At 49.5% G+C, this 27,604-nt stretch overlaps 1 protein-coding gene across 1 annotated transcript in view; it reads right to left on the bottom strand.

The window, feature by feature from the left end:
• LOC122376484 (pituitary homeobox x-like) overlaps positions 1–26,611 on the bottom strand; it is a 28,776-nt gene extending 2,165 nt beyond the window's left edge. Inside the window, exons 1-2 of the mRNA XM_043356367.1 lie at positions 25,884–26,611; positions 87–234 (exon numbers count right to left, since the gene is read on the bottom strand). Coding sequence (XP_043212302.1) covers positions 87–234; positions 25,884–26,136 — 401 coding nt within the window. The 5' untranslated portion in view covers positions 26,137–26,611. The remainder of the gene's footprint in view (positions 1–86; positions 235–25,883) is intronic.
• Between the last annotated feature and the right edge of the window lie 993 nt (positions 26,612–27,604).

Genomic DNA, 27,604 nt, shown 5'->3' with positions numbered 1-27,604 from the left:
GGCGAGGGTTAAGCAATAATCACCAACAAATAATAAAATCCTTGAATAACACCATACCCCTATCAGGATTCGAACCCGCCACCCACCGGTTTCTGGCGAACGTCGACTCGAGTTCCTGCAGCTGCTGTGATGTAAAGTGCGTGCGCTGGCGTCTCTGACGCTTCTTCTTTCCGTCGCGGGCCTCATCTGTAGTGTCCACTGACTGAGACGGCTGCTCCCGGGGCTGCTCGCCGCCTGTGGAGAGAAAAATACATGAGTTTTGATGTGGATCGAGTGAAGAATCAACGAATTGATGCAGTTACCATGAATACGTGCGTTTCAAATGCCGTCTAAAATGACGTCTAAAATGCCAGAAAAATGATACCTATTTGTTTGGGTATAATGACTGTGAATGAGTAGAAGCCGAAACCATTCATAAGACGTCTGAAATGCGTTTCTTAGAAAATATAGTATGCAAAAAAATGCTGGAATAGGTATGTATCTACATGTGGGTCGAAGAAAGAATGCATGAGCTTAGCTTTCATGAATAAGAGACGCAAAAGTGTTTTAATCTAAAATGCAAGGATACGACAATCTCTGTCTTAGCTGCAGGGATTGTGCTGCGGCCTACCGCTGCCTGCGGACCGCCGGCTGACCCCACGGGTGACCCGTCAGCTGATAGCCGCGGGCAGTGGCCGGGCCGAGTGAGGAGCGCGGTAGGGGGGGGGGGGGTTGCGTTTGGACCGGTGCCAACTGCCAAGTGCGCCTGCACTGAGGCGGTATTTGAATCAGACGTCAATACAAAAGCTTACAAAATGAACTGTTCAAAACATGCTTATTTGACCAGCAACTTTGAGGGAAATTATGTAGATTTAGCTGAGTGAGTGGTATGGAAAATGTGAAAAAAGAAACATGAACCTTTTTTGAATTGAAATTTACGTATAGGACACAAAGGCTCAGTTTCCTTCGTTTTCATACCTATTTTCTGTGGAAGAAAGAGAAATTCAAAATTTTCATTAATAGAAACCTCCAAAATGACCAATACCTAATAGAGTTTTTATAAGACGTTTTACACACAACCAACATCTGCAGTCATATTTAACCCGCGCCCCGTAGGGCTACCGGCGGACCCTACCACCCGTAGGGGGGGGGGGGCCGTTTCGGCCCCCCCCCCCTAAGATCTCGGAAAGTTACCGGCCGATTTTCAAAATTCAAACGGCGTTCGATAGCCCCACCCGGGAACTACCTTGTGACCAAATTTCATTGACCTAGGTCAAACCGATGACGTCACAGGTCAGGTCAAAGGTCAGATTTTCACCGTTCACAGGCAATTCAAGAAATGTGCTGTGAAAGCGAGTAAATTGGTAATTTATTGAAAACCATCGATGGTACATTGTTCGTCAAACACATACTTTGCTATCTGAGGTCACTGATACCAGGTCAGGTCACAGCGAGGTCAGGTCACCGGGGGTCACAATATGAATGTGTCGTGTGATACATGTTTTATGGTCCATTTTACATGACAAATGCGATTATGTGGGTTAGGCAGCCTTTGGGGCCAGCCTAGGTCACGTTTTTGTGAAGGTCAGGTCAAGGTCAGGTCAAATTAGGTCAACTTTCAAAGTTGATATTTTTGCATAAAATGGGTATCGATTCGATGCAGCTCGTCACGGGGAGTCTAATGGTGGTCTTCGTTTTGCTCTACGAGTTCTAGAATTGCCAAAAATTGAGTTTGAAAATTTGACGTCATCATTTTTGAACAGTTTTTTCGCTATAACTTGGCCAAAAAACGAGGTATCGATCTGAAATTTGGTATGTAGATAGAAGACGGTAGGCACTATCACATATATTCCGGTTTTTTCGAAACTCAAAAAACTTTTTGGATTTTTTGGCGAATATATCCAAAAAAATGCTTTTTTGATTTTTGGGGGTCAAAACTCAAAAATTTCAAAAATTCGAGATAGCAGTTTTGTAGCCCTGTCAATTCTACACCTTTTATGTCTTTATCATTTTTCTGTATCTTCAAAGCTGTAGGCCTGACAGCTCTCCTCGCGAAGCTCTTTTTTCGGTCGAAAATGGCAGAACATGACGTCACTCTGACGTCATTTGTGGCGAACCTATCAAAGCCTCTGGAAAATTTTTGGTCACAATGTGTAAAATTGATGCCCGGAGGGGTCCTGAAAGTTTGGTGGCGATATCTCCAGCCGTTTAGGAGATATCGACCGAAAAGGACAGGGGGGGGCCGTTTCGGCCCCCCCCTACGGGGCGCGGGTTAAAAGGTCAACATTTTCCATTCCTGGAATTGAGCCCACGACCTTCTGCTCCACCAGACAGATGACGTCAGTCCCCATAATGAGGCTCTTCAGCAAACAGTGCCTTCATGGGACCGGGCGTTAATATCTTTTTTATCGGTGGGTACACCCATCCTGTCTAATCCCTGCCACAACACAGTAGACACGGCGCGAAAATATAGACGAACACGGACAGGCAGATACACAGGCAGGCGGGCAGACAGACAGACAGACAGGCAGACAGACAGACAGACGTGGGGCAAAGAGGCGTGGTGAGGCGGTGATAAAAAATGACAGTTTGATTGAGATAATTTGACGTGAAACACCTCAGGCATGAAACGACGGAGGCGGAAAGCAAAGGCAAGGGAAAAGAATAATGACAGGATTCAGTCAACATTAAACAACTGGCGGTTATGCCTAACAGGCATTCTCCAAATGATCGAGTTGACTAGTGATCAATGACGATAAATGAGGCTGTCTTTTCTCGCCGACCAACTGTGGCCCCAAGAAAACCTTGTGATTCATCTAACATGGCCACATATTCCCCTTTTTCTTGCTTCATGTTTGCCTCGCCAAAACTCTACATCTTACACTGCCGCGCGTTCGGAAATCTGATATCGACGTTCACACTAATTAACAACATTAGATGGTCACAGATTTATCAGCGGAGCCCCGACGCACCAGCTGCTAAGTCATCTCTCCCTACCCATCGCTGGTTTATTAGACCGAGGTCCATTTGATTAGACCGGGTGGTCCATTTGATTGGACCGGGTGGTCCAATGGACCCGGGCCGTGGTCAGTTAACGAGGGCCATCTGTCAACATATCCAACCCCATCGGCACACCCCTTTGACACACACACACACACACACACACACTCTCTCTCTCTCTCTCTCTCTCTCTCTCTCTCTCTCTCTCTCTCTCTCTCTCCTTTCGCTCCCCTCCCCTCCGGCTATTCCCCCGGGTAACCCTTCCGGACAGCCGTCCGCATGGCCTTTGCTCGACCACCTCCCTCCCCTTATGTTCACTTATCCCCAGCGTGTGGCCAATACGCCACCACCGCTCTTCGTCGAAACCGCATGTTCTCGCCACCGCCACCGCTGCCAACGGACAATGTTCTAGCCCTCGCCTTTGGAGGCCTCAATAAATGACTATCCCTGCGTTCGATGTCTCTCGGACGGCGAAGATTCTACGTCGTCCGGCCAATCACGTTCCATAACCGCAGCCAAGCCCGCACTGACCTTGAACGGGATTGGCCGGACGACGTAGAATTTTCGTCGTCCGAGAGACATCGAACGCGGGGTATGACTCTCACCGCCAGCACCGCTCTTTCAGCCACAGACGACACCGTCACCGGCCGGTAATGGTCAGTCATAGGCTTCTTTTTTTCATTCCTCTGCCCGCCGCTACCGCCAATAGCACCGCTCTTTGGCCATCGCAGCGCCTGACAGCTTGCTGTGTATGGGGCTGCCTGACGCTGTCTCATCCTCCCCACCCCCCCCCCCCCGCTAACGCCGCCGTAGCTCTCTCGCTTACCGTCGCCACCACCAACACTGTCGCTCTTTTGCTCACTTCCATCGCCCCCTCGCACCCCCCCCCCCCCCACACTTTGTCGCCCCTAATATAGCCATCGACGCCGGTGGTGGTCAATTTATGGAGCCCCGATGAAGCTATTTGGCGCAGACGGATACGTGGTCACGCTTTAATGGGCACGTGCCCTGGTCGTGCCCGCTGCCTATCTCCCAGAGTGAGATTCGGATGTAACTGAAGGAGCGGGTTTATTCATGGGGACATGATGGTTCCACGGATTTGTCAAGAGTTGCAGAGTTTGTGAGTGGATGTGATTGGAATGTGTGAGAATAAAATGAAATTGTCATTTAATGCTGCAAGCGATTTTAGTCAGCAAAGCCGCATGTGTTTAAAGACGTCTCAAATGCGATTTATTTTTATATTTGAGCCGAAAAATTATTTTACGTGGAATCAAACTCCCCGAAACAAGAGCGTCGAGGCTTCTGTTGCCGTTCAGGACTTTGTGAAAAAAAAAATCATAACAAGCAATACCCATAAAACAAACGGTGAAGATTCTCCGGCAACACGTTTGTTTTCGCGAAGATAAACAATGTAAACTTCCAATACCCGATCTATTCTCCTAAACCGCAACGACAAACTCCCGTCACGGGAGTTTTCCTCACCAAACACCAACAAAACATGCTAAATGGTCTCTCTCTCTCTCCCTCTCTCTCTCTCTCCCTCTCTCTCTCTCTCTCTCTCTCTCACTCTCTCTCTCTCTCTCTCTCTCTCTCTCAACAATCTGCATACACAAAACATCTCTCCCACACACAGAGATGCATGTGTAGTCGTGCTCCTCTCTCAGAAAGATGGCGATTCGCTCGTCGTTGTATTGGCTCCGCACCAGGCAAACGTCAGTCCAAGAATCCCGAGTCATCGATGGGTCGGACCGAGGTCAGATCGGTCACGTGACCCAACGCCGACCAATCACCTCGCGCCAGACACACAGCGGTCACCCCACGCCGCGAAGGCCCGTTCTGCGCGCCGATGATCACGCGGCCGGCAGCACGACGGCGCGGCAGGACCGTTCCGCGAGCCGACAACAGTCTCAGACTACATCACTCCCCGCAAAGTAAGGCAGCATATACCGGTGAAACAAGGCAAGCCACACGCCACGCCACAGTCATATCACAACAAAACCCACAAGATACCAATGCAGCACATCGAACACACGCAATGGGTGCAGTACAAAAATCAAGTATAACCTCGCACATAACAATCAGACACAAAATGCGCGCTACACCCTAAATAATCTGATAAATCACTAACCGGGAACAAAGAAATCTGGGGGAGCTCGTCTCCTCTCCGATCTCCTGGGACCCTCCCTGGTACCCGGTTCCCCACTCTCCCCGGGACTCTCCCCGTTACCCGGTTCACCGCGCTCCCTGGCACCTTCCACGGGACCCGGTTCACCGCTCTCCCCTAGGGAAGTCCCTGCAACCACCCCGGAGGTCACGTCCGAGTCATCATCCTCTGGTCCCACGCTGGGCTCTCTGGGTCCGTCCTCAGATACCACAGATGGCCCAGCACGCCCAACACTGGATTCAGCTAACTCAAGCCCGACTCTGGTCCCCTGGGACGCTCTGTTGGGCCCGCCGAAAACGTCAACCGGCGACGCAGCCAGGTCAGACCCCATCTCAACAGAGTTGGACGGACCAGAAACGGCAGCGTCACGGACCAGGGAAGGCGCCACCGCCGATGCGCCACCGACCAACGGCACGTCATCAGTCCTGGCAGCGTCGCCCAGAGTCATCTGAGGAGTCGGCACGGTGCCCTCCGGGACAGCATCGCGAGTGGAGCCCCTCTGCTGTCCAGCATAGTCAGCTACCTGGGGGCTCCCTGAATCGCCGAATGAAGCCGCTGAATCGGGTTTCAGCCGATTATGATGGACCAAAATCGACTTCCCTGTCCCACGAATCTTAACCCGGTAATTGACATCGCCGATCTTTTTCAGCACTGTGCCCGGTTTCCAAGGGCGCACAAATTTGTAATATTGCCCCTTCGGCACAATATTCTTGTAAACATAAACTCCGTCGCCCGGCTGGAAGTTAAACTCGCTTAATTTTTTCTCGAAAGCCTTCTTGTTCCGCTCATGACGCCTGTTGGACGCCGCGATCCCAAACTGCCGGGAAATACGCAGACTGTCGCACAGTGAATCCACGTATTCAACGACATTCCCGGCTCTGCGATGGGGCGGGAACTCTACATTCACCTCAGCGGGGAGGCGTGGCTCCCGGCCGAAAACAAGGAAAAACGGCGAATACCCGAGTGAAGTGTGAATTTGAGATCGGTATCCCAGCATGAGCAGTGGTAAATGGATGTCCCACTCTGCATGGTTCTCATCCAAGTAGCGCGCCAGCATGGAGATGATAGTTCGCATCAATCTCTCCACTTTTGCGTTGCCCTCAGGATGGTAAGGAGATATCTTCGATCTCTCTATACCAAGAAGCCGGCAGGTTTCCGTGAGCACGGAACCCACGAAGTTTGCGGCACAGTCTGAATGCAGCCGCCTGGGGCAGCCAAATCGGGAAATAAACTCGTCTACCAAAGTAGTCGCTACTGTAGAAGCCCTCATGTTCGGAAGTGGGTAGACCTCGCACCAGCGGGTAAAATGATCACAAACAACAAGTAAGTGTTTATTCCCACGCTCGGTGGCCGGGAGGCCCGTCAAGAAGTCTATGGATATTGTGTCAAAGGGCTCATCCGAGAACAGCTCTCCCATTCGGGCGCGAGGTTTCGGGGCAGGTCCGCTGTGCGAACAACACCGTTCGCACTTTCTGCAGAACACTTCCACCTCGGTCGCCATTTGAGGCCACCAGAACCGAACTCGAGCCTGCTCGAGTAACTTTTCAGGACCAAAGTGTCCTCCGGCCGGTCCGGAATGCAGCGACATGAGCACGCCCGGAATGAGTTGTTGTGGTACAACAAGCTGCAATCTCTCTCGTTCTCCGGCACGCTGCTTGTACATGCGGTACAACACACCGTCAATAAGTTGCAGCCGGGACCACTGCTGATACAGACCCCGGGCCAGCTCGGACACCTCCGCTCTGCGAGGCTTCTTGCCTAGCGACAGGTGTTGAGCGACCTCCCTGATACCAGAGTCCCTGTCCTGCTCCTGACGGAGGTAACCAATAGACCAGGACTCGGCGGTCACCTGATTGACCAGGATATCACCAGCCTGAGCGGTTCCAGCGGACCGCGGAGACAGCAAGAGCGAGTCCGACCCGTCAGCTGGACCGCCCGACACATCAGTCTGAGCCACTTTAGAGGAGCGACTGGACTCCCCACTCGACCAGTCAGCCGGACCAGCCAGCACATCAGTCTGAGGCACAGAAGAGCGTCTGGACCCCCCACGGGATCCGTCAGCTGGACCAACCAGCACGTCAGTCTGAGACACTTTAGAGGAACGATTGGATCCACCACTGGATCCGTCCGTTGGACCAACCAGCACATCAGGCCGAGACAAATCAGAGGAAACACGGGGTGGGTCAATCCTGGCGGCAACGTCAGCTCCATCGCCTGCCGTCTGGGTGGCTGCATCCTTACTACCGGGTGGAAAGACACTCGTCCCGACCCGGTGGACGACATCGGCTGCACTCTCAGGAACCTGAGTCGCCACATCCATCCTGTCTGAAGGCCGACGGCTCAGGGAATCGGCCACAGCGTTCTGAGCCCCAGGACGGTAGATAATGTCGAAGTCAAATTCTGCAAGAATTTCCAGCCATCGGGCGATCATGCCTGTAGGCTGTTTGAAGTTCATGATCCATTGCAGGCTGGCGTGATCCGTCCTCAAACGGAACTTCCTGCCGAGCAGATAATACCGAAAATGTTGCACAAACAATACGCACGCGAGGAGCTTTTTGCGTGTCGTACTGTAATTGCGCTGAGATTTTGAAAGCTTTCGGCTCGCAAATGCAATGACTCTCTCCACCCCGTCCTGCTCCTGGAGTAGAACGGCTCCTGCTCCATGATCAGAGCAATCACAATCGAGAGTGAAGATGCCGGCCCCCGACCCAAACCTGGGTAGTGCAACAATGGGCGCACTGACAAGAGCCGCTTTCAAGCTGTCGAATGCTGTTTGGGCCTCGTCCGACCAGCGAAAAGGCACATCCTTCGCAGTCAGCGAGAATAGCGGTGCCGCTATCTCTGCGAACGACCTGACATATTTTCGGAAAAATGACGCAAGGCCCAGGAAACTGCTCAGCTCCTTTGGCGTTCTTGGAACAGGCCACTGCGCCATAGAGGTGTCAATTTCAGAAATTTCTTGTCCGATGTCCGTCCAATGTCCAAAATCCTAGCTCACTTTTGTCCGAAAAATGTCCAAGGCATGGATTTGTCCGAAAACTGTCCGAAAGCTGAATATGGAAAGAGAGGTTTGGGGAACTGATCTATATTAGGTATATGTTATTATGTACCACATGATAACTAGATAACAGATATCCGCCATCTGGTTTTGAGAGCAAAATATTGCCAACTAAAAATGTTGAAGCAATATCATATGGAGTAGGGAATGGGCATTTGGGCAAAAGGCCTAATCTGATATAGGTACAACATAAACACAGCATATTGAGACAAGCCTATTCTGCTTCAAAATGTGCTATACAGCCTACAACTGAAGCTGAGTACCTAAGCAGGAATACCTAATGCAAAACATTGCCTTATCCCTCAAACTTGCATTCTCAAATATTGACTTTTTGCCGCATCCCTTTGACACTAAGCCACTTGATGATGAATTAATGCAGCAATAATGCAAGAAGCTAGTCACTTACAATAATGCATTCTTCATCTTATATCACACTGGCTGACATGTAAAGTAGAACACTTCTTGCAAAAGCAAAGTAGTTCAAGTTCATGTAAGAAGAAACTGCTCTTCACTGAGCCACACATCTCTGAATGCTCTGAATATCGAAACAAAATAAGCGATCACAAAAATAAAAATACTTGCTATGATTTAACACAAATTCACTGAAATTCACAAGCAAAAAGAAGTTGTAATCCTTGGTAGAATGGAAAACACATTTCATGCTACCATTCTCGGTAGAATGGAACATGGTATCCGGCTTTGAGTCGATGATGTAAAAGTAAATCAATAATATGACGTCATTATCAGATAATTTGTCCTATTGAAGTGCATTAACCATACGTTGTTAAATTCTAGTTCAATATGCATTGCAAAATATTATAGTTTTTTGAAAATTATTCAATTGTTAAGCAGACTGACTGTATTTATTATCTTAAACGTCATTTTTGTCTCCTCTGATTGTCATGCGGGGGCCATCTTTCCTTGGGTGACATTTATGACGCTCTCGCCGCATTATGTCTTTTGGTAACAGTTTATTTGGATAGGCTATCGTGATCGGCATACTTTGTAGCATTGTATTCGATATTTCGGCACGGATATTTTTGGGGGGAAGGGGTGGAAGGGGATGATTTATGATAGGGAGTTCTAGGTAAGACTCTTGTGCTTCTTGGCACACCTTGATATTTGCAATTTTCTTCAGCCTCTTTTCTGTTAACTTTAAAGTGAGGCAAATCTATTTTTGGGTTTCCTCCTTTACTGCTTTGGTGTCTAGTGCTTCCCACAGGTCAATGATTGTGCATCATATTCATACCTATTACCTGTGTTATCTAATGATGGACTTGCTGACAACAATGTCACCTATTGGCTATTGCCATTCATAAACACATTTTCAAATTTAGAGTTAAAAGTTGGCACAGTATAAGTAGGTATATATTTGACTCAGAGCTACCTGCTACATGCAATTATGTTTATGTTCAACCTGCACTTTAATTATGAATGATGTGTGAACCACCCATCCCCTGCCAATTTTGATGACATGTTTTGCAATTTAAATATTGATAATGGAAATAAGTTTGAACTTAAACTTACTTAAGAAATTTGTAATTTTCAACTAGTTTTCCGAATATGTCCGATGTGTTTGTCACTTGTCCGTCCGATTTCCGAATCGGAATTCGGAAATTTTCGGAATTCCAAAATTTTCGGTTCCGATTGACACCTCTACTGCGCCACCTGCTGGACCTTCGCTGGATCCGCCGAAAGCCCCTCAGGCGTTAGCACATGGCCGAGGAACGATACTCGGGTCCGGAAGAGCTCACACTTCTCCGGATTCAGTGTGAGACCAGCCTGGTAGAGACGACCAAGCACGGCATCAAGCTTTTTTAACACATCATCGAAATCGGAGCCGTGCACAATGACGTCATCAAAATAATTGACACAAGTGGCCGGGCGCAGGTCGCCCAACACAACGTCCAACAATCTGGCGCACGTTGATGGCGCCGACCGACAGCCGAACGGCATGCGAATAAACCTATGAGAACCGAACGGGGTAACTATCGTCGTTTTGTCTCTGTCCTGTTCGTCAATGCTGATTTGAAAATATGCGCTGTTCAGATCAAGAACACACCACATCTTTGACCCAGAAAGCACATCGAGTGTATCATCGACTCTCGGAACTGGATATGACGACGGACGGGTAACAGCGTTCAGTCGTCGCAAATCGGCGCACATCCTATATTTCCCTGACTTTTTCCTCACAAGACAAATGGGCGAGGCCCAGCCTCCGCCGTCTGTCTCCTCGAGGACGCCCTGCTGGACCAAATCGTCAATCTGGGCTCTGACCTCATCACGCAGATGAGGAGGCAACCGTCGAGCCGGCTGGCTCACCGGGGGATGATTCCCAGTGTCGATAGAATGCGACACAACCGTGGTGTGACCCAGGTGCCCATCAAACATGGAAGAGTAATTACCGAGCACCGCCTGAGCCCTCGCTCGCTGTTCCTCCGAGAGAGACTCAGCAAACGTAAACATCTGACCCGATCTCTGACGCTGTTGGACAGACTCAAGAAGTTCCGGCTCTCGCTGCTCCACGAAACCTACCTCCAGCTGTCCAATCTCTGCACGCTTGGGAATGCTGATATGTTCCGCAGTGATATTGCGGACAACAAACGGCACAGAACTCCCCTCTACCTCAACTACAGCTGGCACAAACTCCAACCCACAAATCTCGAGCGACGGCTCAACAATTGCGGGTCCTACGTACTCGCAGTTGGGAATGCAGGCTGCAAATACTGCCTCCCGTCCCGGAGGGACGCTGATGCTCGACGACATCACCAAACGTCCCACAGACACCGCCTCCGCTGAGACGGAACGGACCGATTCAGCCGGCGCCAAGATGAGCCTGCTGCCTCTCAGATCAACCACGCAGGGGCACACCTGGAGAAAGTCCAACCCTAATAGACAAGGCACGTCGATGTGATTTGACACAAAAACATTGAAATTAACTGGCCTACCACCGATATGGAAACATAAAGAGACTTGACCCACCAGCGGCAGGTCCTCTCTGGACGCGGTCTTTGCCCGAACCGATGTCCGACGCAGTCTAGGAGCACGAGGCAACAGATCGAGCACGGACTGACTAATGATGCTTATACTGCTTCCCGTGTCGAGCAAACATTTGCATCGAACGCCAGCCAATGTGGCTTCAAAAGTCATATCCGGTTCCAAAGGGACCCATCTGTCTGGTGCACCCTTATCCCCACCCTTCAGGGCCGCTGAGTCTGTCCCGGTCCCCCCGTTGCCCCCCGGGGAGACCCTTGGTAGTTTCCCGGATATCTGCCACAAACCAAAGCTAAATGCCCACGTCTCCCACACTTTGAGCAAACAGCATTTTTATGTTCACAGCGTGCGCGAAAATGGTCCGAATCTCCGCAAGCAAAACACCCTGAACTCTGGCGGGAGGGTCTTCCACGTGCCTCGACCTTCGCCTCAAGCTCAGCTATCCTTCGCTCGAGACGGGCCACTAACGAATCCTCAGCAGTGGCTGCCAGCTGGCGAACCGGTTCTGTTCGAGCCCCTGCATTAGTACGTTTCGCGGCGCTACACATATTCCTAACCTTCGTGACCGCTCCATCAAATGTGCAGATACCATCGGCAATGATAGCGGCACACAGGTCATCGGGGAGAGAAGACAAAAAGTGATTGTACAGCAGCCCCTCTGACGGCTGACCGGGAAAGGCGAGGGCAACTAGCTTTTTAAACTCTATCACGAACGCGTCTAGCGATCCAGACGGGTCAAACTGGAGAGATCGGAGGGCCACATGGTGATCAACAGAGCTACGACTCGAGAAGCTGGCCCGTAGACCAGCAGTGACCTCAGCAAAAGTGGCCCTCTGGTCGTCCCTCAGGGAATCAAACGCGTCCCGTGCGATGCCCCTAAGACATAACGGGAAAACATCCAGTTTTTTGGCATCATCCCACCCTTGAAGACGGCTGAAACGGTCAAAGTCGTCGAGGAATCGCTGCACACTACTTAGTCCATCAAATGAGGGCAAACTGATTGATGCAAATTGCGGGTTCATCGCGCTACCTACAGGTGACTTCAACTCAGAAATATCTGATTGCTCCGGTTTCATGACAAATCACAGTACCAACCGGCCCACACCTACCATGAGAAGATAGAGGACCTTACACCTCAGTCTAGGACGACAGCACCGCAGAATAGCGCGGCCGCGGCCCAGTGGCAGCAGCAGCGACAGAAGACGGGCGCGGCCGCGGCCCAGTGGCAGCGGCAGCGACAGAAGACGAGCGCGGCCGCGGCCCAGTGGCAGCGGCAGCGGCAGAAGACGAGCGCGGCCGCGGCCCAGTGGCAGCGGCAGCGACAGAAGACGAGCGCGGCCGCGGCCCAGTGGCAGCGGCAGCGGCAGAAGACGAGCGCGGCCGCGGCCCAGTGGCAGCGGCAGCGGCAGAAGACGAGCGCGGCCGCGGCCCAGTGGCAGCGGCAGCGACAGCAGACGAGCGCGGCCGCGGCCCAGTGGCAGCGGCAGCGGCAGAAGACGAGCGCTGTCGCGGCCCCGCGGCGGCGGCGGCAGCAACAGACGAGCGCAACAGCGGCTCAGAGCAGCGGCGCAGACGAGCGCGGCAACGGCTCAGAGCAGCGGCGCAGACGAGCACAGCAGCGCAGACGGGCGCAGCAACGGCTCGGAGCAGCAGCGCAGACGAGCGCAGCAGCGGCTCGGAGCAGCAGCACAGACGAGCGCCACAGCGGCTCAGAGCAGCAGCACAGACGAGCACAGCAGCGCAGACGGGCGCAGCAACGGCTCGGAGCAGCAGCGCAGACGAGCGCAGCAGCGGCTCGGAGCAGCAGCACAGACGAACGTGGCAGCGGCTCAGAGCAGCAGCACAGACGAGCACAGCAGCGCAGACGGGCGCAGCAACGGCTCGGAGCAGCAGCGCAGACGAGCGCAGCAGCGGCTTAGAGCAGCAGCACAGACGACAGGAGCGGCTCAGCAGCAGCGCAGACGAGCGCAGGAGCGGCTTGGAGCAGCAGCGCAGACGAGCACAACAGGCGAGCACCATCAAGAGGAGCACGTCAGGCTTGTGGCCGAGAGTTCAGCGCGAGTCGGCCCACCGCTGCCACCAAATGTAGTCGTGCTCCTCTCTCAGAAAGATGGCGATTCGCTCGTCGTTGTATTGGCTCCGCACCAGGCAAACGTCAGTCCAAGAATCCCGAGTCATCGATGGGTCGGACCGAGGTCAGATCGGTCACGTGACCCAACGCCGACCAATCACCTCGCGCCAGACACACAGCGGTCACCCCACGCCGCGAAGGCCCGTTCTGCGCGCCGATGATCACGCGGCCGGCAGCACGACGGCGCGGCAGGACCGTTCCGCGAGCCGACAACAGTCTCAGACTACACATGATCATTCCTCCCAGCTCCTCCCCTCTCCTCATCCCCAGCGCTCTCTCTCTCCCTCTCCCTCTCTCTCTCTCTCTCTCTCTCTCTCTCTCCTTCCCACTCCCTCTCCTCCCTCCCTCCCTCTCTCCGTCGCCGCCAACATCCTGTATCCGTGTCTGAGCCGTCGAAATCCTCGGCGCCGTCCCGACATCACGTTCCTCTCTGCTGGGGGGAACGCCGCTTCAGAGACCCAATTAATGACATGTTATGACGATAGCCGTCGTGTTTCGGCTTCTAATGGAGGGGCGGTACGTGACACATATGTTTGATGACGCCCCTCGGATGATGCCCCTTGGAAGGCGTCCCTCGGATGACGCTGCCCGATGACGTTATCTGATGATGACAAAATCTGATGGCGTTGAAGTCAGGAGACACGACAAATTTTGATTGCAAATTGTGATGGAGGGAAAGTTTGATGACTAAGGCTGATGACTGTCTGATGACGCTGTCTGATGAAGCTGATGCTTTAATGGCGCCTAACAGCGCTCAAGTAAGCGAAACCGAAAATATTTTGGCAATTGTAATTGGAGAATATTGTTCGAAAATATGTTTCCTCCCTACAGTGCCAAAAGTTACCCTTCTGGATCCGCCAATGTCTCCTCTAACCACCTAATCTGGAGGAAGCAGCTACGCATAGGCAAGCTGCATGATACGATTGGTAATAGTTAGGTAATTTAGGTAATTCCCTCATCCCCACCGATAGAACGTCCGTTAATGATTCCGAACAGCGAGGGGAGGACAAATCGGTGACGCAGTGACGATTTGGAGGTGATTTGGCGACGTGATTTGGAGGTGTAATTGTTGTGGGATTGAGTTGTGACAGGCTAGGTGGGCAGACAGAACTTCGCTGGTGTCATGCCAACTGGCGCCGCATAAGCAAACAGTTAAAGTTTTGTGTAATGTGATTGAAATTAAAATGAAAGATGGTTGGAGAAATGATGAAATGAGATGGGGATAAATAAGAATAAGAAATTTAACAATATTTCTAGAAAATGTTGACATAAACTATGCATTGAATGATAATTAAAACACTCCGTTTACAACCACTTTGCTAGTAGCTTGAAATGCAGTCATATGTCAGGTTTCAGAGATTTCTTTAGAATCACCGGACACCATTAGCTCAGCACGTGCGCCGGGACCCCTGTCATTTGACCCTCCTATCGGTAGCCTAATTGAACCATTTCTGACCGCAGTCAAACCCTCTCTTCCTCTCCTCTGTCCACCCGAAGGCGTGCCCCTCTCCCCGGTCCTTACGGCGAGCCACCTTTGAAACTGGAAAGGACCGAAAAAAATTCGTCCCTGGGTAGCATTGTGAAACTTGTAAAACCAATGTCACCACCATTTTCTATCGCCATTGTAAGAGACATTGTGAAAGGCGCACCACCACTGCAATCAGCAATTCTCACCACAGCTACTTCTTATGACTCATCTCTCAATTTTTCCGCCACCGCCACCGCCACTTATTTATTTATTTATTTATTTATTTCACATCGTGACTGTCCTTTCCATCATACAATGGCTGTTCTTGGCAGTCGTGTCCAATAATCACGGAATTGGGAATCGTATGCACATCATTCAGGACAGACAAACAATATACGACCATACAGCGTGTAAAAATATACCTCATCATGCAGTGTTCTTCTTAAACAGGGAGAACTAGTCATCGCCATACTGTTCCCTCAGCAGCATCGCCCGGTACTCCTTCTTAAATCTGTGCAGGCCTAGCTCGCGGAGTGCTGCTGGGAGGCTGTTATACATGGTCACAGCGCTATACAGAAATCGACGGCGGCCGGCCTCCGTTCGGATCATAGGCGTGTCCAGATGATCGGCTTGTCGAGTGCCGCGGCCATGCACGCTCCCTCGACACGCTATACTAGCACGCAGAACCTCGGGCTGTCCCGTGGCGAGCATCTTCTTCAGCAGCATGACTGATTGAAATCGCCACAAGTTCTCAGCTGAGAGCCATCGCAGTTCTCTCATGACGTCACTTATATGATCGAACTTTCGGCGACCCGAGACAACGCGAGCGCCGAAGTTCAACAGCCTCTGAAGCCTACTGGTCTGCGTGACACCGCAGACACCGTAAACACTGATGGCGTACCGAATCGTTGACACAGCCAAAGCCTGCACGAGCGTGACTAGCGTGTCCCTGGGTAGGTAGTGTCTGGTGTGGCAGAGGCCACTCAACACTCCTGTACAGCGGCGCACAACCTCGGATACGTGAGTGTCAAACGACAGGTGTGCATCAAATGTGACGCCAAGGTTCTTCGCCGTCGGTGACTGCTCTATGGTGGCGCCCATAAAATCGACCGTGATGGGTGGAAGTTGCCGTGTGTTTTGGCGTGTGCCGATGACCAATAATTGAGTTTTGTCTGCGTTAACTTTGAGACCGTTTTTACGAAGCCAAACTGCGAGCGCTGCTAAATTTTGCTCCATGCACGCCACCAGAGCGTCAGCGTCCCGGGGGCTACCGAACACGGCCAACTGAGTGTCATCACAGTACTGCACTAGACACGTGGCATGCGAGACACTCTCAGGCTGAAACAACGGCATGTCATTTGCATATGCACTGTACAACAGGGGGCCCAAGGCGGATCCCTGGTAGGTGCCAATGGGGTTGGCCAATGGTTGAGAGAGCATGCTACGACCGTCCGGTGTCCGCGTCACAACCTGTGTTCAACCTGTGTTCCACTATCACATGTCCCTCTTCCCTCACTCTTGCCTTATCCCATCTTTCCTCTCTTACTCCTCACGCCCCCTCGCCCACAGGTCACCGCCACATTTTCTTCTCTCTACCGTCAGCCCACCCGGCCGCTCGCTACCCCCCACGGCGTAAGTGACATGAAACCCGAGCCGAGCTGTAACTGCCCCCTAAATCCCCTCCATCTTGCAGTCGTTAGGACGGCAAACCCGACCCGAACCAAACCCAACTTATCGGACCAAGATGCCGCGCTTTTCAGTGAGGCCATCAACTAATCCTCCGACGAAGCTAGATAGTCATTAATCACACTAATTGAACCGCAAGGATTACTGTTTCGTGGTCGGTTTGGTATGGTTACTCGAGTTAAGGATTAGAATAAAGTGGGATACGGCAATTTGTCAGTGGAGGTACCCATGCATTTCTCGCACGTGCGATTTGCGGTCGGCTGTTCGCGCGTGCGCAGTAGGCTGGGCGGTGACATGAAAGGGAAAAATGTCGTCTGATGGTGGGTGGAGAAGTTCAAAGGGGCCGGCGTGGGTGGGGAGGGGGTTGATGGGTCAATTTTGAGTGGGATGGTAACAGAGCATTGAGCAGTGTGGTCGCACATTTCACTATCGAGTATCTTGCTCGACTAGATTTCTGATGCTGCTGCTTTTTAATATATGGCATGGTAGTGCTTTCTTTGCATGACAAACTTTTAGTTCCTGAATGACTTCCAGCTTGCAGTATAGCGAATGATTCGGCAAAGATATTGTAATGCAAAAACCTACCACAGCTAAAACGATTAGACACTGATACTCTAAATAAGAGGACAGCTAAGACTAATCTGTAATTAGAGAACTTTTCCATTTCCGTATTTTCATGCGCCATATTTCTGTATCACCCAGTTTCAATTCAATTTAATAATTATGTCACAACCAAGTTGACAGCGTTTGATTTAAAAATTAAAGGCGAATATGCATAAAGCGCACTGCGCAAAAACAGCCGAACATATTTCTCCCTCGGGAACTCCCGGCCTCATGGATACCTTATAATACTACACAGTACAAACATAGCATCGCTAAACAGCACGAAGCCTCACAGCATCAGCAACTAAACAAACGCCTCTTTACACACCCGTAATTCCTTTCTCACGGACTCCCACCAAAGCGAAGCACCACAACCGCTTTCGTCACGCGTGTCGTCGCCAATTTGTCATTCGTTCTCATCCCTGTGAGAGAAGCATGTCTTACGTTTCCGTTCGCGTGTTGACACTGTCATGGACCATAGCGTTCGACACGGCTGGGGTCAACAGAGGTCAGAACGGAACAGTCCCCGGGCAGGTGGCGACGGACAGGGGGAGGGAGGGAGGGGAGGTCAAGAGGTCAGACGCCGGGGAGGGGGGGACGGAAGGAAGAGACGGGTGGGGAGGGTTTGGTTGTGGGTTAGAGGCTTCTGTCCACTTTTCTGCGAGTTGCGACAGCATATTCCAGCTTGGGTAGTTGTTTCAAGCTACTGGGTTTCAACAGATTGTAACACGCACAATGCACATCACACAATTGTGGAAAGTTTCTATTTTTAAACATAGCAACCTAGTCACAATTAAATATAGTATCAATATAAAACAGTAAATTGGCAGACATATTTACAGCCACCTTTAACCAAACTTCCCTTTATTATGTCGCTAGGTACAAACCGTACCTATTTATCTTTCAATTTTTAATTATTCAGTTTTGCATCACATCTTATGACCATGAACTTTGCCATTATATGACCCGATGTCTGGGGACCCCAGAAACCGTCTCTTGATACCCAATCTTGGTATTTATTACACAGCCTCCTGCAACTTGAGTAAACATCAGGTGTAATAAAATTTAATCTAACCAGGTGATATGTCCATCATTTCTGTCAGCTTTGACGACCAAAGACGTCAACGGAGAACCCGTTACAGGGGAGGGAGTGATAAGTGGTGGGTTTTTGATAGCTGTAACAGCTTCAACAACCTCCTGTCACCGAGCTGTAACCGGGTTATGACGGCGGATATGATTGCTTTATTATTTAATGGGTAAGATTGGGGAATAGTGTCGACTTCAGGGCTGTGAAATTTTAGATTGGTAGTATAAAGTTGTATGCTATCAAATTCCGGTGCATTCTCAAATGCCAGCTGGCACAAGGTGGGTACCTACATAACACTGCTTTCAAAATCCTAACCCTTCTAAAAACTTGTAGACATTTTATAGATGAAATTGTACTGAAACTAAAGTATGCTCATTGCTCCAAAGTGGATGGCTCAGAGTGCACAAAAAGGTATATGCGGTACGAGATGAACAATAATTATGAACTGAATGTGAACAGTCAAACAGTAGAGCATAAGTTAAAACTTTGGAAAGGATGAGGGTTGATCTCAGATTTGTCTTCGCTTTTCACTTTGGGGAATGCGCCGTTTAAACAAACAGATTATAACAGCGCTATAACTTTGCTCCTGAACCAACCCTGCCACATTATTTCAAACTGTAGCAAAACAACCTCACATAGCCCACTTCTGCCATCGGTTTATCCAAACTCACACGGCTGCTCCCAATTTGTCACAGTCCTTGGCATGAATTGATGGCGCATGGATCCTACGGATTATCCCCTAATCTGCCTGGGCTGGGGGATTTAGAGGTGTAAACGTGCGTTCGGTGTCTTGGCACCGCCAGTTGGCACCTCGCTAATTAGGCTGGCGAAAGGTCACGGAAGTGGGACGAGGTCTTGCGTGGCGACAAACGTAGCATTTGCTTTGAAGTTTGTATGTAAAGGGCGCGATCTTCACAAGGCGTCAACAATGATTCGATTACATGAAGCATAAAAACTGTACAATTTGACTTAAAGCGATTTTAACAAATGCTACGATGTCATCTATTGTGCTAACTATTATCGTAATATAGATTCAACGTAGAATCTCGTCTTCTCAAAAGCGGACTAGGCAAAAAAGAAGAAGAAAAAACTATAGAGCCAAATATGAGTGAGGCGAGAGATTGCTGTCATGCCAGTATTGCACCTAACAGCCAGTGGGAATACGATCGCCTTGCGTAAACAGCAGGTGATAGCCAAGTCTTGGCAATTGTTACAGTAATTGGTCTTCACCGGTGACTACTGTCTCATCACCTCCCTCCCTCTCCTTCTCTCCCCACTCTCTCCTCCCACCCCCAGGAAGGCCAATCACAGGTGTTCTACCAAACACTAATCGCCGGTGTTAGGTCTGGTGACACAAAGATCTAAGAGATCAGCAACTCTGGTGACACAGAGATCGGGAAGGATTTTAGACGGCGATGTTTTATAGCTACCTCGTGCCACATCCTCCCTCGTCCCCCTCTCGCCTACCCCATAGAACGGTCGTTCTACGAGATCTGCGCTGATGAACCCTGAGCGGGAGGGAGGTATTTGAGGCATTTACCTCCCCCGCACCGTTTAAAGTTGACGGATTTTGAGCGGCATCCTTACACAGACAAAAAACTCAAACTACCAACGTAATGTGTATCAAAGTAACCAACGTAATACCAACGTAACTACCAACGTAATACTCAATATCGGTAATTTGACTGACATTTGGCCTGTTGTGGCTCTACAAATATACATGGATTTAGACTACTGAAAAGATTCCTTTCTTCTGAAACTGGGTTGAAGTTCTATCCATCCCGACCCAAACTACAAATATTTCACATTTCACACACATTACCTAGCGAATAAGCATTGGTTTATAAAATGCAAGGAAACACCGTGTACACTTGTATAGCTACCTGGATTTTGCTCCAATGTGCTGAGGATTACCTAAAGATCAGAAGGATCAAAAGGATCAGAAAGATCATAGTTACAATACCGCTGGCTCTTCGGTGCGATCAGCTATATAAAGTGCGTGAGTCCCGAGTGTTTGAGAAGTGGTGACATCAGATGACGTCATAAGTGTTTTGTGACGTCATCAGGCATCGCCTGTGTTTTGTGATTTATGGCCATGCGGAGACTTGAGTTGCGTGATGGTAATGGAACATGGCAGAATAGAGGAGACGCTGGGTGCTGCTTTTTTACTTATTCCCGTCATGTGTCTAAAATTCGTTTTTAAATAGACTACGCCGGCAACATTATATTTAATCATCATTGCGATTTTTGTCACGACGGAGAAGCTGGAACAGAGGAAAACTGCATCAATGGGTAATGTATCGACAATGGGCTATGTCTTATAAAAAGCGTAAAATAAATTTTCATCCATATGAAATCTGTAAGCCTTCTTGAACCGCGTAAAATGTCCAAAGTATCTCCCCTCGCTCTCCTAATTCCGTCCATTGCTCCCAAAACATCCCTCTCCTGCCATCCACGGACCACGGCTCTGCCGCTGCCGCCGCCGCCGCCGCCGGGGGCCATGTTGACACGCAATATCGGTGTCTATTGACACTCTACCTTGTATCAGCCGTGTTTACACTCCCTGTGCGACCGAAACACGACAACACACTTTGGGCATACACCACCATCTTTTAATTAGGGCTATAAAGGTTTATGGCCGGCGCTTATCGGACGGCGAATTTGTGGGTCGGCGGTGGTGACTGGTGGCGGGGGGCGGCGGCTGGCGGCGGCGGTGGCGGTGCCGCAGCGGCCTGCCAGCCTCTCCCAATGAAACCGTAAGACTGGAGAGAAATGTTTGAGAAAAGAAAGGGATGCTGGGCTTTTTTGCACTTGGATAAACTATGAGGATGCCGTAACTCGTAAGGGCCAACACTGATAAGATGCATTCTGATGCTGGCATAAGAGGTGATCGTGGCGCCGGTAATATTAAATAATGTAGACGTTTTCATCCCGTTAGTGAGCAGCGACAGTTGACAGCAACCAATTACCGATTATATTCTCCGTCATCATTGAGAACAAACTGCGGCACATTTTCATTCCCCTTAGCAAAACATCCCTACAAGCCAGCTTAAGACACCGCAAAACTGAACAATGCTCACTTTGCACGCTCGCTTCAATGGCTATCAGCGAAACTCAAGCACAGTGTACGTGTGCCAACAATGTCGTGCAAATAGTGCAAAGAATACACGGTAGCAGTGCTGAGCTCCGCTCGCTATGCACACAAAGTAAGATAAATCCGCAGACTCTAGAGTCGGGAGTTTCCATGGATTATCAAACACGGCGAGAGGTGTCAATAAGCGGAGACAGGTGTCAGATTTCTGGTGATATTGCGGTCAAGTGTCCGGGATTGTGTCAATGGCCTTTCGAAAACCGTTTGTGCGAAATGTTTTGCAAGGTTTTGGAGTGGGTAGTTCAAAACAAACCAATATAAGTCAATTGAAATTTGAAACAATGCCGCTGAAACATTTCCGAAAATTAACGATAATTTCAGTGAAAGGCGACATTTTTACAATAATTTGATATGGATTCACAATTGACGTGTTTCTAAATCGACCTCAAAAGGTGTGGCAGGGCATTCGCAAAACTCGTAATCAAACCGAGGGAAGTCGCGTCCTGCAGATAATTCCGAATCCTGCATGTTAGAGCTGCATGCTAGAATCCTGCATGTTAGATCCCCGCATAGAAATTAAATGAAAGAAAACAGCATGACCTATAGGCATAAAGAAGCATAGTCCTAGACGGCTTGTACGGCCGCTGATTTATCCTCGGGACCAGACTTGTGCCAAGGTCCCAAAAAGGTCCGAGATCCAGGGTTCGCAGAGTCCAAGGTCTGGGACCTTGATGGATCCTGGACCTTGCATTGTCATTTTTGTCGTGAGACCTTGGAAACCCAGGACCTTAAAACATCCATATGCCGCGAGACCTTGGAATCCCAGGACCTCAACATTTGCATATGTCGCTAGACCTTGGAATCCCAGGACCTCAACATTTGCATATGCCGCGAGACCTTGGAATCCCAGGACCTCAACATTTGCATATGTCGCGAGACCTTGGAATCCCAGGACCTCAACATTTGCATATGCCGCGAGACCTTGGAATCCCAGGACATCAACATTTCATGTGACATCAACATGAGACCTTATAGAAACCCAGGACCTCAACATTTCTACCTATGCCGTGAAACCATGGAAACCCTGAAACCATGGAAACCCATGGGGGGTCAGGACTCAGGACCTCACAATTTTGGTATGCTGCAAGACCCTGCAGAATGCAGACCTTCAGTCCCAGTATTATTATTTGTCATGGGATCTTAGGAGAAGGGTCTGGATCTACACCATCATTTTCTTGAGGGACCTCAAGAATCCTGGAAGCTGGACCATGAGGTTTATGTTGCACATGGCCACTAAGGACCCTGCACTAGGTTTTGTCTGTAAACACCTCAATAAATATCTATGGTTGAGCCGCTGAGCGACCAGCTGCAAGGGGCTAAGATGGATACATGAAGAGAAAATGAACCAGACTGTGTAGACATATACAGAGTCAAATCGTTGTCATGGCTGTGAGGCAGAAGTTGAACAAAAGACCTGGTAGCTTTTTACATTATCAATGTAATGGATGATGAAACTGTCAAACAGTGGACAGTGGTGGTTTGGAAAGTTCCTTTCTAATCTCACCTCACATATTTTCTGGGCCTTGTTTTCTGGGTTGTGATGTGCCGGGCTTGAAGCTACTTGGAAGCTACCCTGACCCACCGACCAAGTAAGTGTCAAACTTATTTGATTTGCAAGTCATCAAATCACCATTAAGCAATGAGCATCCAATATTTAAGCAATGATTCCATGACAGTTTAACTTTTCCGTTTAGCAGGTTTTCGTCGGACAATTTTTCGTCTGCAGATATTCGTCTGCAGATTTTCGTCCGCAGACTTTCGTCTATGCATTTTTCGCCTGTGCATTTTCAAGTTCGCGCATTTTTCGTAAGGACATTTTCCGCCTCGCCCAGACGAAAAAAAATGCCGGACAGAAAAATACTCCGACGAAAAATGCACCAAATCAATTCGTACAGACGAATAAATGCAAGACGAAAAAGTCAGACGAAAATCTGCCGACGAAGAACTGTCTGACGAAAAAATTGTCAGATGGAATTTTGTTCAGAGCCTTCAAGCTAATGTGAATGAACAGTAAGTAAGGTTTGCGCTCGCTGATACTCTAATTCTATTGGCTTAATCGATCAGTTTTTTCTGTGAGCGCTCGCGCATACAAGACTTAGAACATATTTGAGATTTTATCCAGGGAGGGCCCTGTTCGGTCGCTGTTTTTATATCAACGTGCTGTCGGTTATTGCTGGCGCGGCTTGGCCTCTCATTGGTCTCACGAATAGACCACTTGAATTCGACCAATGAGGAGCCAAGAAGTTAGCAGCATGGTCGCAGCCTGCTGATAAATAAACGAGGTGCGAACAGAGCTCTAGGTATTATGTAACTGAATGTGCAGAAAATCGAAAGCATATACCTAGGTATCCAATTCCGCCCTAACCCAGAACAACAACAACAACAGGTATCCAATTCAATTTTTCCATTATGAAGCCTGTAGGTTTTATTTCTGTTTTTTTTTATCTTGCCTGAAAGAATACTTGGATTTCTGTCTTCAATAACTGTAAGGTGCTATCCTACATTCCTAATGATCAGGTAAGAATGATTTGAAAGGAACATGACAATACAAAATGCAAGGTAGGTACCTATTACCTACCTATATTTTTATGAATTTGTCCGGCTAAAGAAGGAGAGATTGATATCATGATTCATCTTTAACTTTGACTTGTGTTGAAGCTTCCCCTACCTATGTAGTATGTTGGTAAATGATAAAACCACCACAGGTTTGCATAGGTTCTGCCCCTTTCAATGTTGCTGGGCATCCGTTGGCAGAATATTTAGAAGTAAGCCTGCTCATCAGAATGTTAGTTTAAGTTCTTGTTGTGGGACCCTGAATACTTTGGATCCTGAGATGTATTCTTGCCGTGGGACCTTGAGGACTGTGGACCCTGAAGTCTGAAGTGTATACTTATCATGGGACCTTGGGGACTGTGGATCCTGAAATTCATGCTTGTCGTGGGACCCTAGGGACTGTGGATTCTGCAATGCATTCTTGTCGTGGGACCTTGGGGACTGTGGATCCTGCAATGTATATTTGTCGTGGGACCTTGGAAACCTTGGATTCTAGAAATTTGATTTGCCGTGGGACCTTGGAAACCTTGATTCTAGAAATTGAATTTGCCATAGGACCTTGGAAACCTTGGATTCTAGAAATTGAATTTGTCGTGGGACCTTGGAAACCTTGGATTCTAGAAATTGAATTTGCCGTGGGACCTTGGAAACCTTGGATTCTAGAAATTGAATTTGCCGTGGGACCTTGAGGATCCTGGATCTTGATTTTTGGTCACGGCACAAGTCTGCTCGGGACATAATTTCGGTTTTCTTGAAGCTACTGCTAAAGATGACTGTTCCACCGTCCACGACAGAAATCGCAATAAGTAAATGCATTCTATGTAGTTGGTGCATACTCAAGCATTTTTTTTTGCAAATTTCATAATGCTGCATTCGTTTGCTAAACTTGTTTTTTTTTTTTAGGGCACTAGGCTTTGAGATCGGCAATCACGCTTCTGGGACACCGTATTGCATGTTGACCTACGCAGAGCGTTTGGTGTTAAATGATTAATTATGTGCTTACCCCAAGGATAAACAAACAACACTGAAAATTGGTTCCGCGTCACAATAAAAACATGCAGCAATTTAGCAAGCTGTAAACACTTTCCCTCATTAGGTACAGTTACCCGGTAAGAAAGGTCAAATAAATTAACATCTAATCTAACTAAAGCCTTGGGGCCGTAAACGCCGATACGGCGTCAGGTGCCTTTCAACAGTCAACATTCATGTTGCAGAATTTAATAACGCAGACTGTGGTATATGAGACTGGTTACCAAGCTCCCGGCCCTTTCGTCTGATGACAAACCGTCAACTAGACCTTGCAAGGTCTTTCTGTAGAGCCCATAAGAGCTGCTGGAGTATCCACGCTCCACGACATGAGAGGTGAGTAGCCTATAACCAGCATAACTGACCTCCCCATTTCGACTTTTCTACATCACCCCGACCAAAGCCCGATTGACTGACCAGCCTGGCCTGACCGCATTTCCCGGTCAATTGACCTGCCCGGTCGGTTGATCTCCCCGAACCGTCTACTTTACCCTCCCAGAGTGACCTTGACCCGTTGGCCTGCGCTGGCTTCTTGGGTGACATTTGGTGGAATGACTAGCCTTAGTTACTGACAAAAACTGGCATGATAAATACTAAACAGTGGAGTGAAAAATCGTCTGGCACAACTAACGAAAATAATATAAGTAATAAAAGCCCGGTACAACATACAGGTACGACAGACCGACAAAACAGACTGCACAAAAGACTATCAAAACAAACTGGCACAGACTGACACGGAACGCTATAACTTAGTCATTTTTTGACACAATGTTCAACCGACTGACACAGCTAGCCTGCAAAGCTATATTGAACTAACTCTACAGCCTCAACATAACCTGAGCTTTTCTCACTGGCTCTAACATCCGCTCTTACAATCATTCCAACCTCTTTTCCAGCCTCCCTTCTAACCGTTCTAACCACTCTTCTAACCCTCCTCCCGCCCTTCTGACCCTCCTTCTAACCTCTCCCCGTTTCAAACTCACCAGCACTGGGCGTCCTTCTCACGGTGGACACCGCGTTGACCGCCGTCTGATGTGCCGTCTGCCCCGTCTGACTCGTCTGTGTCGTCTGACCATGCTCCCCTCCTAGCGACGTCATCTCTGTCGTGCTGTCGATACCCGCCTTCACTGAAGGTTGAAGAGGTTGGTGAGTAGGTGGTATGCTGGATGACATGTTTTCTTGGACGTGGACCAGTTCTTGGAGACACATCTCGTTCATGGCGGCGAGGCCTTCCATGGTGTGACCTGAGGATGACCTCAGGGTCAGCAGGGCGACGGGAGGTCTCGGGAAGTCTTGGGTGGCTTGGCGAGGCTCGAGGCGGCTCAGGAGAGTCTTCAGGGGGCTCGAGAAGACTTGCAAGAGTATTCACGGAGAGCTTGGCCAGGCTTGACGCAGCTCCCCAACAGCTTCCCGAAAGCTCACAGCAGCTTCAAAGCAGCTTCATCCAGCTTCAAACCAGCTTCACGGAAGCTTTCACAGTCCTCCGCGTGAAATCCGTTGCGCTCTCCCAAACAATCCGCACGAATCCGAACCAATTCGATCTAAAATCACACCGCTCTGCCCACACCTGGAACCCAGATAGCCAGGCTAAGTCCACCGCTTCCAGTCCTAAGTCCACCGATCTCAGCGTAAGTCCACCGATCCGGGCGTAAGCTAGCGTAATATATCAAACAACAAAATGCACCACCGCTCCCGTCTAAGCCGCGTAACCCTCTGAATCCGCCGCCTCGTTTCGGACGCTTAGTTCGGCTCGCGCCCGCCGGCGGTAGAGCTCGACGCTGATTGGTTGACGCTCCGCCGCCAGACGTCGGCTAGACGCTGACGTCACGCAACGGAGGGAGATGATTGGCTGGCGGTGGATCGATCGTTGGATGAGAGAGAAGCGGCGGCGGCCGGAGAGAAAATGGCGGGGGCTTTGAGGGGATTGCGGGACGCATTTGGAATGTAAATAGAGGATCTAGCGTTGAGCTGACGCCGCCGTCGGGCCTGGCGTTACCAGGAGCGTGTCCAGGCAATACTGGAAGTCGGGACGACCGGCCAAACACGCATGATCACTGGCATAACAGGGAACTAAAGTTCGACCGGCGTGTGCACCCTCGGTCCGCCTATTTTGTGTTCTATCTGCGGGCGTGGCTCCTTGCGTTCTTCCGTGTTTCACGTGGTCCCTATAACGGAATATCATAACATATGGGGACGGCAAGGGGAGCCATAATGTCTTCAGGGGAAGGTCTGGAGTGGAATAAATCTGAGGGAGGCGGGAAATAATGTGATACGAAGTCGCGGCACGGAATGGGAATGGTGACTGATAATGTGGAATGGCCGACCACCGGGAATGCCGGGAGATAGGTGGCCGAGAGGACATGGAAATGTGACGGGAAATGTGTGGAAACAAAGGCTAGCGTACGGTGGTGGTGAACAAAAAGACATGAAGTTTGGGAAGAAGGAACCTAAAAGAAACGAAGATTGATTAAAGGTTTGGCACGGACAAAACGACCATTGGTATCGGCCTGCCAACAACGGTTGGTGGCGATTACATTATGCACAAGCCGATTTGGTCATTGACGGACCTAGGGAGGTGCTATTGAACGAACATTATGTATAAGGGAGGAATATACGTTCTAATAATTTTCCCCAGATCTCACAAACTTTCTAGATGATTTAGCTTGTCTACGCTATGCATTTGGGTACAATCCAACGCAAACTT

Source organism: Amphibalanus amphitrite, unplaced genomic scaffold (genome assembly GCF_019059575.1).
Source record: "Amphibalanus amphitrite isolate SeventyFive unplaced genomic scaffold, NRLGWU_Aamphi_draft 002161F_arrow, whole genome shotgun sequence".
NCBI classification, from domain to species: Eukaryota; Metazoa; Arthropoda; class Thecostraca; order Balanomorpha; family Balanidae; genus Amphibalanus; species Amphibalanus amphitrite.
Note: the sequence above shows the minus strand (reverse complement) of the source record. Positions and strands in the feature narration are given on the sequence as shown.